The 14,640-nt window shown below is 42.5% G+C and overlaps 1 protein-coding gene across 1 annotated transcript; it reads left to right on the forward strand.

Annotated features, from left to right (window-relative positions):
- The first annotated feature begins 2,076 nt into the window (after window positions 1-2,076).
- Window positions 2,077-2,799, forward strand: LOC138369976 (integrase/recombinase xerD homolog). The gene has a single exon (XM_069333735.1). The coding sequence runs from the start codon at window positions 2,077-2,079 to the stop codon at window positions 2,797-2,799; it is 723 nt and encodes a 240-aa protein (XP_069189836.1).
- The last annotated feature ends 11,841 nt before the right edge of the window (window positions 2,800-14,640 follow it).

Raw genomic sequence — 14,640 nt, forward strand, 5'->3', positions numbered from 1 at the left:
GCGGGCAAAAATCGCGATTTTCGCCGCTACCGGCCAAAAATAGCGCAATTTTCGCCGCTAGCGGCCAAGAACCGTGCGATTTTCGCCGCTAACAGCCAAAAACCATGCGATTTTCGCAGCTGGCGGGCAAAAATCGCGATTTTCGCCGCTACCGGCCAAAAATAACGCGATTTTCGCCGCTAGCGGCCAAAAACCGTGCGATTTTCGCCGCTACCGGCCAAAAATCGGGCGTTTTTTGCCGGTAACGGCCGAAAACCGTGCTATTTTCGACGATAGCGGCCAGAAACCATGTAATTTTTGCAGCTGGCCGGCAAAAATCGCGCGAATTTCCCCGCTACCTGCCAAAAACCGTGCGATTTTCGCCGCTACCGGCCAACAACCATGCGATTTTCGCAGCTGGCGGGCAAAAATCGCGCGATTTAAGCCGCTACCGGCCAAAAATCGCGCGATTTAAGCTGCTAGTGGCCAAAAATCGTGCAAATTTCGCCGCTAGCGGCCAAAAATCGTGCGAATTTCGCCGCTAGCGGCCAAAAATCGCGCGATTTTCGTCGCTAGCGGCCAGAAACTATGCGATTTTTGCAGCTGCCGGACAAAAATAGCGCGATTTTCTCCGGTGCCGGCCAAAAACCGCGCGATTTTCGCCGCTAGCGGCCAAAAACCATGCGATTTTCGCAGCTGGCGGGCAAAAATCGCGATTTTCGCCGCTACCGGCCAAAAATAGCGCGATTTTCGCCGCTAGCGGCCAAAAACCGTGCGATTTTCGCCGCTAACGGCCAAAAACCATGCGATTTTCGCAGCTGGCGGGCAAAAACCGCGATTTTCGCCGCTTCCGGCCAAAAATAGCGTGATTTTCGCCGCTAGCGGCCAAAAACCGTGCGATTTTCGCCGCTAGCGGCCAAACATCGGGCGATTTTTGCCGCTAACGGCCGAAAACCGTGCTATTTTCGACGCTAGCGGCCAGAAACCATGTGATTTTTGCTGCTGGCAGGCAAAAATCGCGCAAATTTCACCGCTACCTGGCAAAAACCGCGCGATTCTCGCCGCTAGCGGCCAAAAACCATGCGATTTTCGCAGCTGGCGGGCAAAAATCGCGATTTTCGCCGCTACCGGCCAAAAATAGCGCGATTTTCGCCGCTAGCGGCCAAAAACCGTGCGATTTTCGCCGCTAGCGGCCAAAAACCATGCGATTTTCGCAGCTGGCGGGCAAAAATCGCGATTTTCGCCGCTACCGGCCAAAAATAGCGCGATTTTCGCCGCTAGCGGCCAAAAACCGTGCGATTTTCGCCGCTACCGGCCAAAAACCATGCGATTTTCGCAGCTGGCGGGCAAAAATCGCGATTTTTGCCGCTTCCGGCCAAAAATAGCGTGATTTTCGCCGCTAGCGGCCAAAAACCGTGCGATTTTCGCCGCTAGCGGCCAATAATCAGGCGTTTTTTTGCCACTAACGGCCGAAAACCGTGCTATTTTCGACGATAGCGGCCAGAAACCATGTGATTTTTGCAGCTGGCCGGCAAAAATCGCGCGATTTTCCCCGCTACCTGCCAAAAACCGCGCGATTTTTGCCGCTAGCGGCCAAAAACCATGCGATTTTCGCAGCTGGCGGGCAAAAAAACGCGTGATTTTCGCCGCTACCGGCCAAAAACCGCGTGATTTTCGCCGCTAGCGGCCAAAAACCGTGCGATTTTTACAGCTGGCGGGCAAAAATCGCGCGATTTAAGCCGCTACCGTCCAAAAATCGCGCGATTTAAGCCGCTAGCGGCCAAAAATCGTGCAAATTTCGCCGCTAGCGGCCAAAAATCGTGCGAATTTCGCCGCTAGCGGCCAAAAATCGCGCGATTTTCGCCGCTAGCGGCCAGAAACTATGCGATTTTTGCAGCTGCCGGGCAAAAATAGCGCGATTTTCTCCGGTGCCGGCCAAAAACCGCGCGATTTTCGCCGCTAGCGGCCAAAAATTATGCGATTTTCGCAGCTGGCGGGCAAAAATCGCGATTTTCGCAGCTACCGGCCAAAAATAGCGCGATTTTCGCCGCTTGCGGCCAAAAACCGTGCGATTTTCGCCGCTAGCGGCCAAAAACCATGCGATTTTCGCAGCTGGCGGGCAAATATCGCGATTTTCGCTGCTACCGGCCAAAAATAGCGCGATTTTCGCGGCAGTTCCTGGTCACCCAACTCCTCAAAGGGGCACGTAACTCCGCACAGCGGGCCCCTGCACGGCGTCTCCCTGTGACGAGGAGCCTCCTGCATCGCCTGCTGCGGGCACTGGGAGGCGTATGTAACTCTGCCTATGAGAAGTCTTGCTACAGGGCGCTCTTCTCCCTGGCTTTCCACGCCTGCCTACGCCCGGGTGAGGCGGTCTACGTGGAGCATGGACGACACACGCTCAACCTTGAGCAGGTATCACTTACGACGGCAGGAATAGATATCGTCTTCAACACCTACAAGCACAGCGCAGGGCGCACGCCCACCCTCTCCCTGAGAGCGAACCCTTCCAGCAAGTACTGCCCGGTCCGTGCTCTGTCTAAATACTTTAATTACAGGGGCCTGGGCCCGGGGCCCATATTCAAACACGCCGCAGGCGCTCCTGTCACCAGGCGAGATTTCTCCAGGATCCTACGCACTGCCCTCTCGGCGCTAGGCTTGCCTCCAGATGACTACGCGCCGCATTCCTTCCGTATCGGCAGGGCCACCCAGCTGTCTCGGGACGGGCCCGCCACTTCAGAAATAATGGCAGTCGGCAGGTGGAAGAGTAGTGCTTTCACATCCTACGTCAGGCGGGACGTTGTTGCTCTGCCACTTTGAGTGCCTCACGCGGCCAGCTGGCACTCGCCCTTCGAGGGGGGGGGGGGGGGAACCGGCCGCTGGCCTGCGGTGGGGGTGCAGCGCCGGTCCCCAAGTGTCCCGCTGTCCGCAGCTAATACTTTGCCCAGTCTAGGTGCTAGTAAGCCCTACTTGTAGTCACCCCCCTTCTCCTTATTCATTAGGTCTTTACGGCCTCTTGGTCGGGTACATTATGTGTTATGTGGTCTCTCACTTATTAGTTACTCTTTGTGTCCTGCCTGTTATATCCTAGTGTTATATAATTACTACACATTTGCACTCGGCCTTAATTCTAGTACCAGTTAAGCTTTAGGTTTCTGCAGAATTAGTTTCCATGTCACTATAGGCTAAGGTCTCATAATTACTACGGGTGTACATTTTAAGTTAAATCTAGTCCTCGGACTTGGAATTGTTACTGTTAATTCTTACTTTATATATTTACATGTTCTGCAGAATTTAATCTTCAATAAACTTTAAAGCCCCATACTGCCAGTATCTTTCTCCCCCTGATCAGAAAAAGGGTAAAAATGTCACAAACTTTATTCATTGAATACTTAAAGCTATAATTATGACTATATAGATTATTAAAAAAGAGAGAGGGAAGTAGGGGTCCAAGTAAGTAAGTAATTATCAAAAGAAGGCACCAAACCGGAGTAGGGGTCCAAGACCTCTTCCTGTTATACAATTTGGGTGTGGAACAAGTAATTATCAAAAGAAGGCACCATGCCGGGAAGGCTATGTAGCAGTAAGGCAGTGAGGTGAGGCAGATACTTATTTGAGAAATGCTTATTTTATTTACCTTATAAGCTGAGGCAACTTATTTTATTTGAGGAATACTCAGCTGATTCCTCTACATTTAGCATGGAACAAATTTGTGTCTAAGACCTCTTCCTGTTACTCAATTTGGCTGTGTGTAACCAAACTAGAAGTGCTTTACAAATCAAGGGACCCAGAATGTGGAATGACCTCCCAAATCATGTCAAAGGCTGTACCTCTCTCAACCAGTTTAAGAGTTAAACCAAGTACTGCCTAATTAACTCTATGTAACCTAACTTACCTCCTAAATGTCAACCCATGTCTTGCTATTTTTTTAAACAACGCTGTTCACCAACATGTGCAATTGCTGATTTATGCTATGTTAACCCCCCTTTTTGTATTTTTTATTCCTTCTTTCAACACAAATTATACCTAATCCCGATTACTATTAAGTTTTAGTCTGTGTTTTTTCCCCCACACCTTGCCCAAAATGCTATGAGTATTAGTGGCTTTAGGTATTGTATGTACTAGCTCTGTCTATAAATCCAACATTATGTTTGTAAATCAACTGTATGTACTTTTCCTGAATAAAATGTATTTATTATTTATTTTTTAATCAGTAAGTATTAAAAGAAGGCACCAAGCTGGGAAGGCTGTGTAGCACCATTGTGTGTAACAATAAACCAAATTTTTTTTAACAAATAATGCACCTGTATGGGAAAACAAATCCTGTCAGCTGTAAAAATATTGATGCAGTTATTTAAATGAAAAATATAATGAAAGAAATATTACTGGTTTATTTTTATCCTATCTTTTTGTACTGTACAGTATATCCAAGGAAGTGAAAAATTGAGACAATGCACAATTTAATGAATGATTAGCATGGATTAGCAGTTCAAAAGAAATATGACTATTACATATCAACATGAGATCTTAATGATCCATGGTCAACATGATTTAATAAGGATAATACAGTACTGAATTTGTAATAATACAAACTATAATTTAAAATCTATATTACTGATTTTTTTTATTAAGAAGATTAGGTATACACAGCAATGTACTACTACCCTATTCTATATGGAATATTACACAGTGTAGATAAAAAACTAGCTATAAGTTTATCTAATACTCCCATCTCACAGGATGGTTAGACATACTGTACATGGAATCAATTTAGAAAATACCAGCCTCAATACAAAAAACAAATCAACTCTGACTAAACAACTCTAAGCAATTTTCACAAGAGGTAAGCACTAAATCTTGGAAACATTATATTATAATTACTCTTACCAGTTTCTACAAAACTCCTCTCAAACAATGTATTTTTAAACATGTTTAGGTATACACAGCAATGTGCTGCTTCCCTATTCTGTATAAAGGACCACACAGTGTAGATCAAAAACCAGCTATAAGCTCACCCAACATCCTCACCTCACAGGATGGCCAGTCATACATGGAATTAGGAGAGAACAAAATACTTAATGCTGATCTATTAGCCTCCACTGGCAAAATCTGCGTGCAACACAAGAATATCTTCCAATATTCCTGAGTGTATGAAGTAATTACAGAGCTCAAAATACCTCATACCATTTGGTATGAAGTCACTGATAACAGGACAATCACAGATATAGTGTTGGAGAGTATGTTCTCTCAAGTAGGACTGAAAACAGATGTTTTTTTTCCACCAAGAGGGCTATAAACCCATGGAACCGCCTACCCGCTGAAGCCGTAAATGCCAAATTCCAGCTAAAAAATATCATTAAGACAATTGGCGGGCCCTTTAACAAGCCGCCGGCTTTATGTCCTCGTCGAGGTCACTAGATAGTTAGTGGCCCTTGGGTAAATTCAGTAAATATATACAATAATTGTCAGCGCATCTTCCGAGCAACAAGGACAGCTACACAGTATCTCTTAGAATTACGTAGGTAAACAACAAATGTAACATATTTGTAATAATAATAATAGTAATAATAATAATAATTTTTATTATATAATAATAATAATAATAATAATAATAATAATAATAATAATAATAATAATAATAATAATAATTTTTATTTAGGTAAAGGTACATACATAAAGAGATTTTACAAAGTTTGTTGGCTTTATAGATAAGAGCTAGTACATACAATGCCTAAAGCCACTATTACGCAAAGCGTTTCGGGCAGGAAAAAACACTACTGACTAAAGCTTAAAACTAATGGGTAAAAAGAAAAAAATGCGTTGAGTACAAATAAAAATAGAGGTAGAAGAGGGGGGAACATTGTTGAAAAAACAGCACAAATACAATTACAAATTATTACAGAAAATTACATTAAAACAGCGTTGATTTGTAAAACAAAAAAAAAACACAAAAAACATACATGGGTTGACAATAGAGAGGTAAGGTAGGTTACAGGGAATTTATTAGGTATAGCTTCGTTTTTAACTTAAACTGGTTGAGAGAGGTACAGTCTTTAACATGGTTGGGAAGGTCATTCCACATCCTGGGCCCCTTGATTTGTAGAGCATTTCTGGTTTGATTAAGTCGTACTCTAGGAATATCAAAACTGTATTTATTTCTGGTGTGGTGCTCATGGGTTCTGTTATAACCTTCTATGAAGCTTTTGAGATCAGGATTGGCATTACAATTTAGCGTTTTGTATATGTATAGTACACATGAGAGAATGTGCAGTGACTTAATGTCTAACATATTCAGGGATTTGAATAGGGGTACCGAGTGATGTCTGGGGCCAGAATTGGATATTGTCCTAATAGCAGCTTTGTGTTGAGTAATTAGAGGACATAAGTGATTTTGGGTAGTAGAGCCCCAAGCACAAATACCATAGTTGAGATATGGATAGATAAGGGAGTAATAGAGAGTCACCAGGGCAGGGCGTGGTACATAATATCTGATCTTAGAAAGAATGCCCACAGTTTTTGAAACTTTTTTTGATATGTTTAGAATGTGTCCCTGGAAATTCAGCTTGTGGTCAATGAGAATGCCAAGGAATTTGCCATCTAATTTGTTACAAATTTGGGTATTGTTTATTTTGAGATTTATTTGATTAGAGGATTTATTGCCAAACAGAATATAGAAAGTTTTGTCAATGTTAAGGGTGAGTTTGTTGGCAGTTAGCCACAGATGGACTTTATTTAGCTCAGTATTTACTGTGGCATTTAGAGCAAGGGGATCAGGACTGGATTAAATGAAGGTTGTGTCATCAGCAAATAGGATTGGTTTGAGGTGTTGGGAGGCATTTGGAAGGTCATTAATGTAGATGAGAAAGAGGAGAGGGCCAAGTATGCTGCCCTGGGGAACACCAATGTTGATGGGTAGGGTGGGCGAAATTGTATTATTCACAGAAACACATTAGAGCCTAGCTGTCAGTAAGGTAGGATTTGAGGTATTGTAGGGAGTGTCCTCTGACACCATAATGATGTAATTTAAGAAGAAGGTTTTGGTGGTTGACAGTATCGAAAGCTTTACGCAGGTCCACAAATAACCCAACAGGGAACTCATTTTATCAAGAGCTGTATGAATCGAGTTAAGCATACTAATAAGTGCATCGTTAGTGCTTTTTTGGGCCTGAAGCCATATTGGCAAGGGCTAAGTATATTGAGTTTGGCTAGATATGAGTAAAGCTGCTTATAGATTAGTTTTTCAAAAATTTTTGACAAGTTTGGCAGGATTGATATAGGTCTGTAGTTGTTAACATCTGTGAGATCACCACATTTGTGGATAGGCGTTACTCTCGCTTTTTTTAGAATATCTGGAAAGGTTTGGAGTTCAAGTGACTTGTTGAAGAGCAAAGCAATAGCAGGGGCTAAAGATCTGGAGGCTTTTTTGTAGATTAAAGTTGGTATCTCCTCAAGGGCACCAGACTTGGTTTTAAGGGAAAGGATTATCTCATTGACGTCAATGGAATTTATAGGCTTTAGGTACAGAGACTGGGGATAGTTCCCTGTAAGATAGTCCTTAATGTCAGTACTGGAAGATGGAATATCATTAGCAAGGGATGAACCAATGGAAGAGAAGAACCTATTGAACTCAATAGCAGAATCAGAGGCTGAAAGCTGACCATCGTTATTAGACAGGAGAGTCGGTTTGTTATTTAAAGACTTTTTTGATCCCAATATTTGTGAAATTGTTCTCCATGTTTGTTTAATGTTGCTCTTTATTTGGGTAAATTTATCTTCGTAGTATTTAGTTTTGGCTCGTCTAATTATCTTAGACAGCAATAATGAGTAATTCTTTGAGAATTCTTTGGAGACAATCCCTAACCTATACTTTTTCTCTTTTTTTCTCTTTGTTTACTACAATGTCGGTGCTGGCTGTAGAAGTTGAAAAAACATTGTTTTACTTCGAAGTATACTAATTTTATAAGAAAATTCGATGTAAATGGGAGGCAGTAGAGCTCCGATAAGCCAGCGCTAAATCTTCAATATGAAGAATGTTGCTGCTCTCTGATTGGCCAAACGAAACACAGTAGTGACCTCTATCGGCACGCAGGTGAACCAACAATTTTCTTCCTAAGTATACCTTATTGAATCGCACCTAAGCATCTTCTTAGGGCGCACTTAGGAACCTTCGTAGCAAACCCACTTACGAAAAAATACACAGAGCTTCCTGAATCTAGGTCCAGGCCAGAACCTGGGGCCGGATTCAGGAAAGTACCCACGAACGGTCCATAGAATTACCCAAATCGGCCCAAAACTACACAAATCGTCCTAGCATTACGTAAGTAATGAAGAAATATGGCATATTTACTTACTATAATGTTGGTGCTACACGTAGAACATGATCAAACCTATTTTTACTCTGAAATAATCTAATTTCATAAAGAAATGAGACGTAAATATGTGAGAGGTGACGCCATAGGAAGTCGACGGTCCAAGCGACAATTGTGTGGAGCGACTTATCCAAGATATTTGGTCGCCTGGAGAGGTTTTTTTTTTTTTTTTATATAATATTATTTTCTACCACAGACGTGGCCACACATTTACAATGCTAATCAGCATATATACATTTTCTTCTGTCCTCCATGGACAGGGTTAGAGAAGTGTTAAACATACAGTTCAGGGGTTTATTGAACACTCAACCACAGAAGGTGATTCGGTGCTTTTAAAATGCTAAGCTAACCTACATACGTAAATACATAGATACACAGATTTACGTATGCTCGACATAAAGTATTAGATGTGTCTTTTACATAGTGTCATTAATGTACATTCACAAAGGTGAAATGTAATTCTGATCAGCTTCCAAATATGCTTTATACCCATACATATACATACACACACACACATACACATACATATATACACACACACATGCATTCACATACATTTGTCTCATTTACCCTGACAGGGTGAGGTAGCTGATAAAGAAACTAGTGTGCAATTAAGCACTTAATCACTGAAGGTGCTTTTACAAGCTCAGGTTATATAGTTGCATCATATATATACATTGTATGATTGATATATTACATGGTCAATTTTGGATACAAGTCCAATATATCATCAAGTGTTCCAGTACTCATATAGTAACTACAGAATTCAGCATACCTTAGCCCAGGAGGGCGAAAGTCAGTCAGTATGGGACATTCTACAATATAATGTTCAAGAGAGTGCATGTTTTCTCTTTCACAAAGTTGACACATTGTGTACTCGACATTTGGGTTTTGAGAAAGCTGCCAGATACGTCTATATCCCAGGCGTATTCTGGCCACTATAACATCACATTGCCGGGTTCTTGTTCTATTAGTCCCATATGTGAATGTCTCCTCACGATATCTATCATAATATTTAATGCTACAACTTTCAGGTCTTTGAGAATTTGTTAGGTCGGTGAGATTTTCATTAGATATTTGTTTAAGTATTCTCTTTGTCACTGCTAATGAAACACCCATATCAATTTCTACCACTGGTTTTCTGCAGGCTGACTTAGCAAGCATATCAACAGTGTCATGCCTTGAGATGCCAACATGTGATGGTATCCATAGGAATTTAATCTCAAATCTGTTTTCTTTGGCAGCTAAAACATTCATTCGAATATCACTGACTATTTTCTGGGTGTCACTACTATGTGCGTTCAATGCCAGGAGTGCACTCTGCGAGTCACAGTATATAAGTCCACTGCCTTTGTCTTTTAAAAATTCAGTGGCAAGGTATATGCCTGCAAGTTCGGTTTGAGTTGTACTTGCCCAGTCATTGACGCGCTTCATTGCTGTATGTACGAGAGAAGATTGTTCAAATATGTTACATGCACATTCGGTACATCGTCCACCTTCTTCTACAGAGCCGTCGGTATAGCACTGATAAACATCGTTACCCATACTCTGAGTACTTTCAGTGATGCTTTTCAGTGTTAACTGTTTTAATAATGTAGTGTGCACACTATCTTTCTTGGGCGCATTTACAAAATCAACTGATAGATCCCAGTTATCCCATGGAGTAATTGGCTGATTAATCATTAGTCGAGTTGGGTACATATTTAATATTTTGATGGAGTTGGCTACCTTGTGGAACCAATATACATAATCAGATTTCGTTCTTCTTCTATAGACCTCAGGTGAGTGTAGCATATTAGAAAGTTTAGCTTGAAACTTCATGTGTTGTCTAGATCTACTCAATGCCTTCACGCCGAAAACAGTGCTAATAGACAAGATTCTCTCACTTATGGTAGGTAATTTTAACTCTGCTCTCATGTTAACTATTCTCGTGGACTTTGGAGCCCCAAGGATGAGACGCATAGCTTCATTTTGCAAGGTTTCAAGAGATTTCAGCTCTTTGTCAGTATACAGTGTGAGATGTAGAGCATTGTAGTCAATCACAGAGCGTATAAATGATACATAAAACATTCTAGCAAGTCTCACGTTAAGCCCATGATTGACACCAACAAGGACCCGCAAGGGCTTTAATCTCTCCCAAAGTCTCCTCTTAAGAGAAGAAAGGTACCCAGGGTCGCTAATGGGGACACCAAGGTATCTGTAAGACTCCCAGTTCTCAAGTGCTCGCCCATCTATATGATAATTGGGTGGTGGAATACCACATGGAATGAGGGCACGAGTTTTCTGTACAGAGATAAGGAGGCCACATTCCTCAGCTCTAGTAGCAAAAGCGTCGAGCAGAACTTGCATTCTAGGCTCGGTGGCAGCCTGTAAACATATATCATCAGCATAACAAATGACAGTGTCTTCATTATTAGTTGGAAGATCTTTAATAAGTTTATGCATCAGAACGTTGAACAACAAGGGACTGAGGACCCCTCCTTGTGGAGTTCCCAGTTCAAAGTGTTTGCTCTCTGTGCTTTTAACACCATTAAACAAAACATATGCTGTTCGATTAGACAAATAGCCCTTTATCCATTTCAGTAATTTTCCTTGTATTCCCAGCTCGGCAAGCTGTTCCAGTATGATTTCTCTGTTTGCTGTATCAAAAGCTGCTGCTAGGTCGATGAAGACTGTTTGAGGGGAAGCTTCAATATGTGCGAAGTACTCAGCAAAACAGTGTTGTGTACTGAGCCCAGACATAAATCCAAACAGTTGGGGTGACAGGTGCCCCTGTATACGATACATGAGCCGGTTTAGAACAATACGTTCAAGCACTTTACAAACACACGATGTTAAAGATATGGGTCTATAATTATCTGAGTGTGGTTTGGGGATAGGAACAATGACACTCTTTGTCCAAGCATCAGGTAATACTCCTTCAAGTAAACTCATTCTGTACAACACTAATAGTGGATTACCTGGTACGTGTGAGACTAATCTCAGTAGACTGTAAGTAATACCATCCTCTCCAGGAGCAGTTGATTTTCCCATCTTTAGTGCATGATTTAATTCCCATTCAGTTACATCATTAAGGTCCGACACGTCGATAGCTGTACAGGCAAGATTGATGGTTCGTTGTCTGTTGGGGCGTGTGTCATCAAGTTTGTGCTGTATGTTAATTGGGAGTGAGTCGTAGCTCGATGTTATTGCCCATTGATCAAGGAGTATGTTTGCTTGTTCTAGTGGGCTGTGGTGCAGCGGTTTGGTTGGGCTGCTTCTAGAGATTTTTCGTATCTTTTCCCAAACTTCAACAAGTGTTGTTTGCTCATTTATACTTTGTAGGAACTCTTCCCAATGTTTATTACGTATAACGTTGCTCATGTCTCTCACCTCTCTATTTGCAACTAGAAATGCATGCAAGTCACCTTGTGCTTTGGTTCGTTTGTACGTATCTCCAAGTTGCTTTACTCGTTCATGTTCTTTAACAAATACGGGGTCAAGGACCCACTTGGGTGGTGGTAGGTGTTGCCCACTTCTGCTAGGCTTACGACCTGTTCTCCAACACACCCATGTGTCATAGTAGGTAGTAATTGTATCAACGAGATCTCTGGAGAAGGCCTGTACATTCGTTATTGTGTAATCTTGATACCATTTTGATATACAATTAATAAAATGGTCATGCAAGCCATATGGAATATTCATTTTCCGTCTCTGATGTCTATTAGGTACATCACACTGTACCTCATAGGAAGCAGAAACTGCATAGTGATCACTAACCAAGTGATTTACCAACGAACATTCCATCCTATCTTGCACAAGGTTTCTACCCATTACATAATCAAGTCTGCCTCCCAATAAATGAGTTTGGGTATCCGTAGTATACACGGTTAATCTGTTGTCATAAACATATTTGATAAATTTGCATCCATTATCGTTGTTAGTACTGTCTCCCAGCGTAATATGTCTAGCATTAAAATCTCCCATGTATATTGTCCCATGATTGTCTAGATCTGGGAACAATGTTACATTGAGTTTCTGGCTTCTGGCATATACGTTGAGGAATGAGAAGTGGCCTGCTGTAGTTTGTACATGAAAGTGATGGCACTGTGTGTGTACATTGTGTGACGTGCTCACACAATGAGCACGTGTGAATGTGCTCCATTCATCACACAATGTACATTGTGTGAATGTGCGGTAAATCACTTCTGACGTAAGTTAATAGGCCTGTGGCGTTACTGTTATTATAGGATGCATACCCTCTGATCTTTGGTGGGGTTTTGTTTATCATGTTGGACGTGTAGGGCTCCTGTAAAGCAATTATATCTATGTTGTTACTGGTAACATATGCAATTAGGTCATTCAGTCTTTTGTTGATGCTACGAATGTTCCAACTGAGAAACCTAATGGTTCTTGTGTCAACAGCGGCCATCGTCTTGGTGTTGTTCCTCCCTGGGACTAGTGGTCCCATTGTTGTCCTTGTCCCACTTACACAATGTGTCAATAAGTGACTCTACGACGTAAAGAGCCACACCAACCTGGCGTTTGGTGTCGTCAGGAACATCTGGTGACATCATCAGATTCTTGATCACTGAGCAACTCGGGATGGTCCGCGAGTGAATGCTCTCTAAGTCGTAGGGCATAATTTACAGAGAACATTCACTCGCGGACCATCCCGAGTTGCTCAGTGATCAAGAATCTGATGATGTCACCAGATGTTCCTGACGACACCAAACGCCAGGTTGGTGCGGCTCTTTACGTCGTAGAGTCACTTATTGACACATTGTGTTTGCTGCCATATCAGCCTCCTGTACACAGTGATCCAGTCGTCGTATTTCATGGCTCAAAATGTCGCAAATTTAATTGGTGATATTAAGAAGTGAAATGTGTATTTATATAATATCTTTCATAAACAGCCATTAAATCTTTAATATTTATTAAACAAAACGTGTCTGGAAGTTAAATCAACTCCACACGACAATAAATTTGTTATATAGATACTAGCGTTATTCGTTGGTATGCGTTCGCAACTCATGTCCTTTTCGTTCATTGAACACCGAACCCTACACAACCATGCACAACTCAAAGTCCAACAAGTCACACCCCCGGAGTAATGCAGTCGGAACCTGACAAGTTGTGTAACCGGAGCCCGACCAGTTGTGTAACCGAAGCTTGACCAGTTGTGTAACCGGAGCCCCACTAGTTGTCTAACTGCAAGCCTAACATGAACGAACCAAACAAACAACCTCTGGATCACAACCATGCACGAACGGAAGCCCGACCATGCACAACCCAAAACTCAGGTGACACCCTCGGGAGCCCGACCAGTTACTTAACCGGAGCCCGACCAGTTATTTAACCGGAGCCCGACCAGTTATTAACCGGAGCCCGACCAGTTGTGTAACCTGAGCCCCACCAGTTGTGTAACCGGACCCCGACCAGTTGTGTAACCGTAAGCCTAGCAAGTATACATCTCATCCAACCCCCACAAAGCTAAACAGTCCCAGCTGAACACAACCAAACTCCATTCCTAGCTCGACCAAACAAAAATCTGCTTAGCCCTACCAAAAATCCTCCACTTGCCCTGGACACCAACTATTGACCCATAGCAAACAATTGAACTATATACAAAAGAAAGAAACCCGGATTTCTAGCAAACATATAAACAGAGCCTTAGCAAACAAACCTGGAGCACTAGTGCACAAACAACCTCTGGATCACAACCATGCACGGACGGAAGCCCGACCATGCACAACCCATAGCCCAAGGGACACCCCCGGAGCCCGACCAGTTATTTAACCGGAGCGCGACCAGTTATTTAACCGGAGCCCGACCAGTTGTGTAACCGGAGCCCGACCAGTTATTTAACCGGAGCCCGACCAGTTATTAACCGGAGCCCGACCAGTTGTGTAACCTGAGCCCCACCAGTTGTGTAACCGAACCCCGACCAGTTGTGTAACCGAACCCCGACCAGTTGTGTAACCGAACCCCGACCAGTTGTGTAACCTTAAGCCTAGCAAGTATACTTTCTGATCAGGGGAAGGAAGACACCAACACATGGGGGCGTAAATTTATTAGACACGATAAATAATTCTGCAGAAGTAAAACAGGCTTCTAAATAGGACTTAACAAATGTATAACATAGCCGTGGCTAACTCAAAATACACGAAACATCTTAAATTGTACACACGTAGTAAAATAACGTAATCTTATAGCCTAGTAACAAACTCTGCAGAAACCTAATGTCCTAATGTCTAGAATTAGCAGTGAGGCGAATGTAACAAATCTAATTCTAAGTATAACAGGACACCAA

The sequence above is a fragment of the Procambarus clarkii genome, chromosome 30 (assembly GCF_040958095.1).
Source record: "Procambarus clarkii isolate CNS0578487 chromosome 30, FALCON_Pclarkii_2.0, whole genome shotgun sequence".
Classification (NCBI taxonomy): domain Eukaryota; kingdom Metazoa; phylum Arthropoda; class Malacostraca; order Decapoda; family Cambaridae; genus Procambarus; species Procambarus clarkii.

Bases quoted from the DNA above. Each gene is read 5' to 3' on its own strand.
- LOC138369976 (XM_069333735.1), top strand. From the start codon at position 2,077: ATGCGATTTTCGCAGCTGGCGGGCAAATATCGCGATTTTCGCTGCTAC.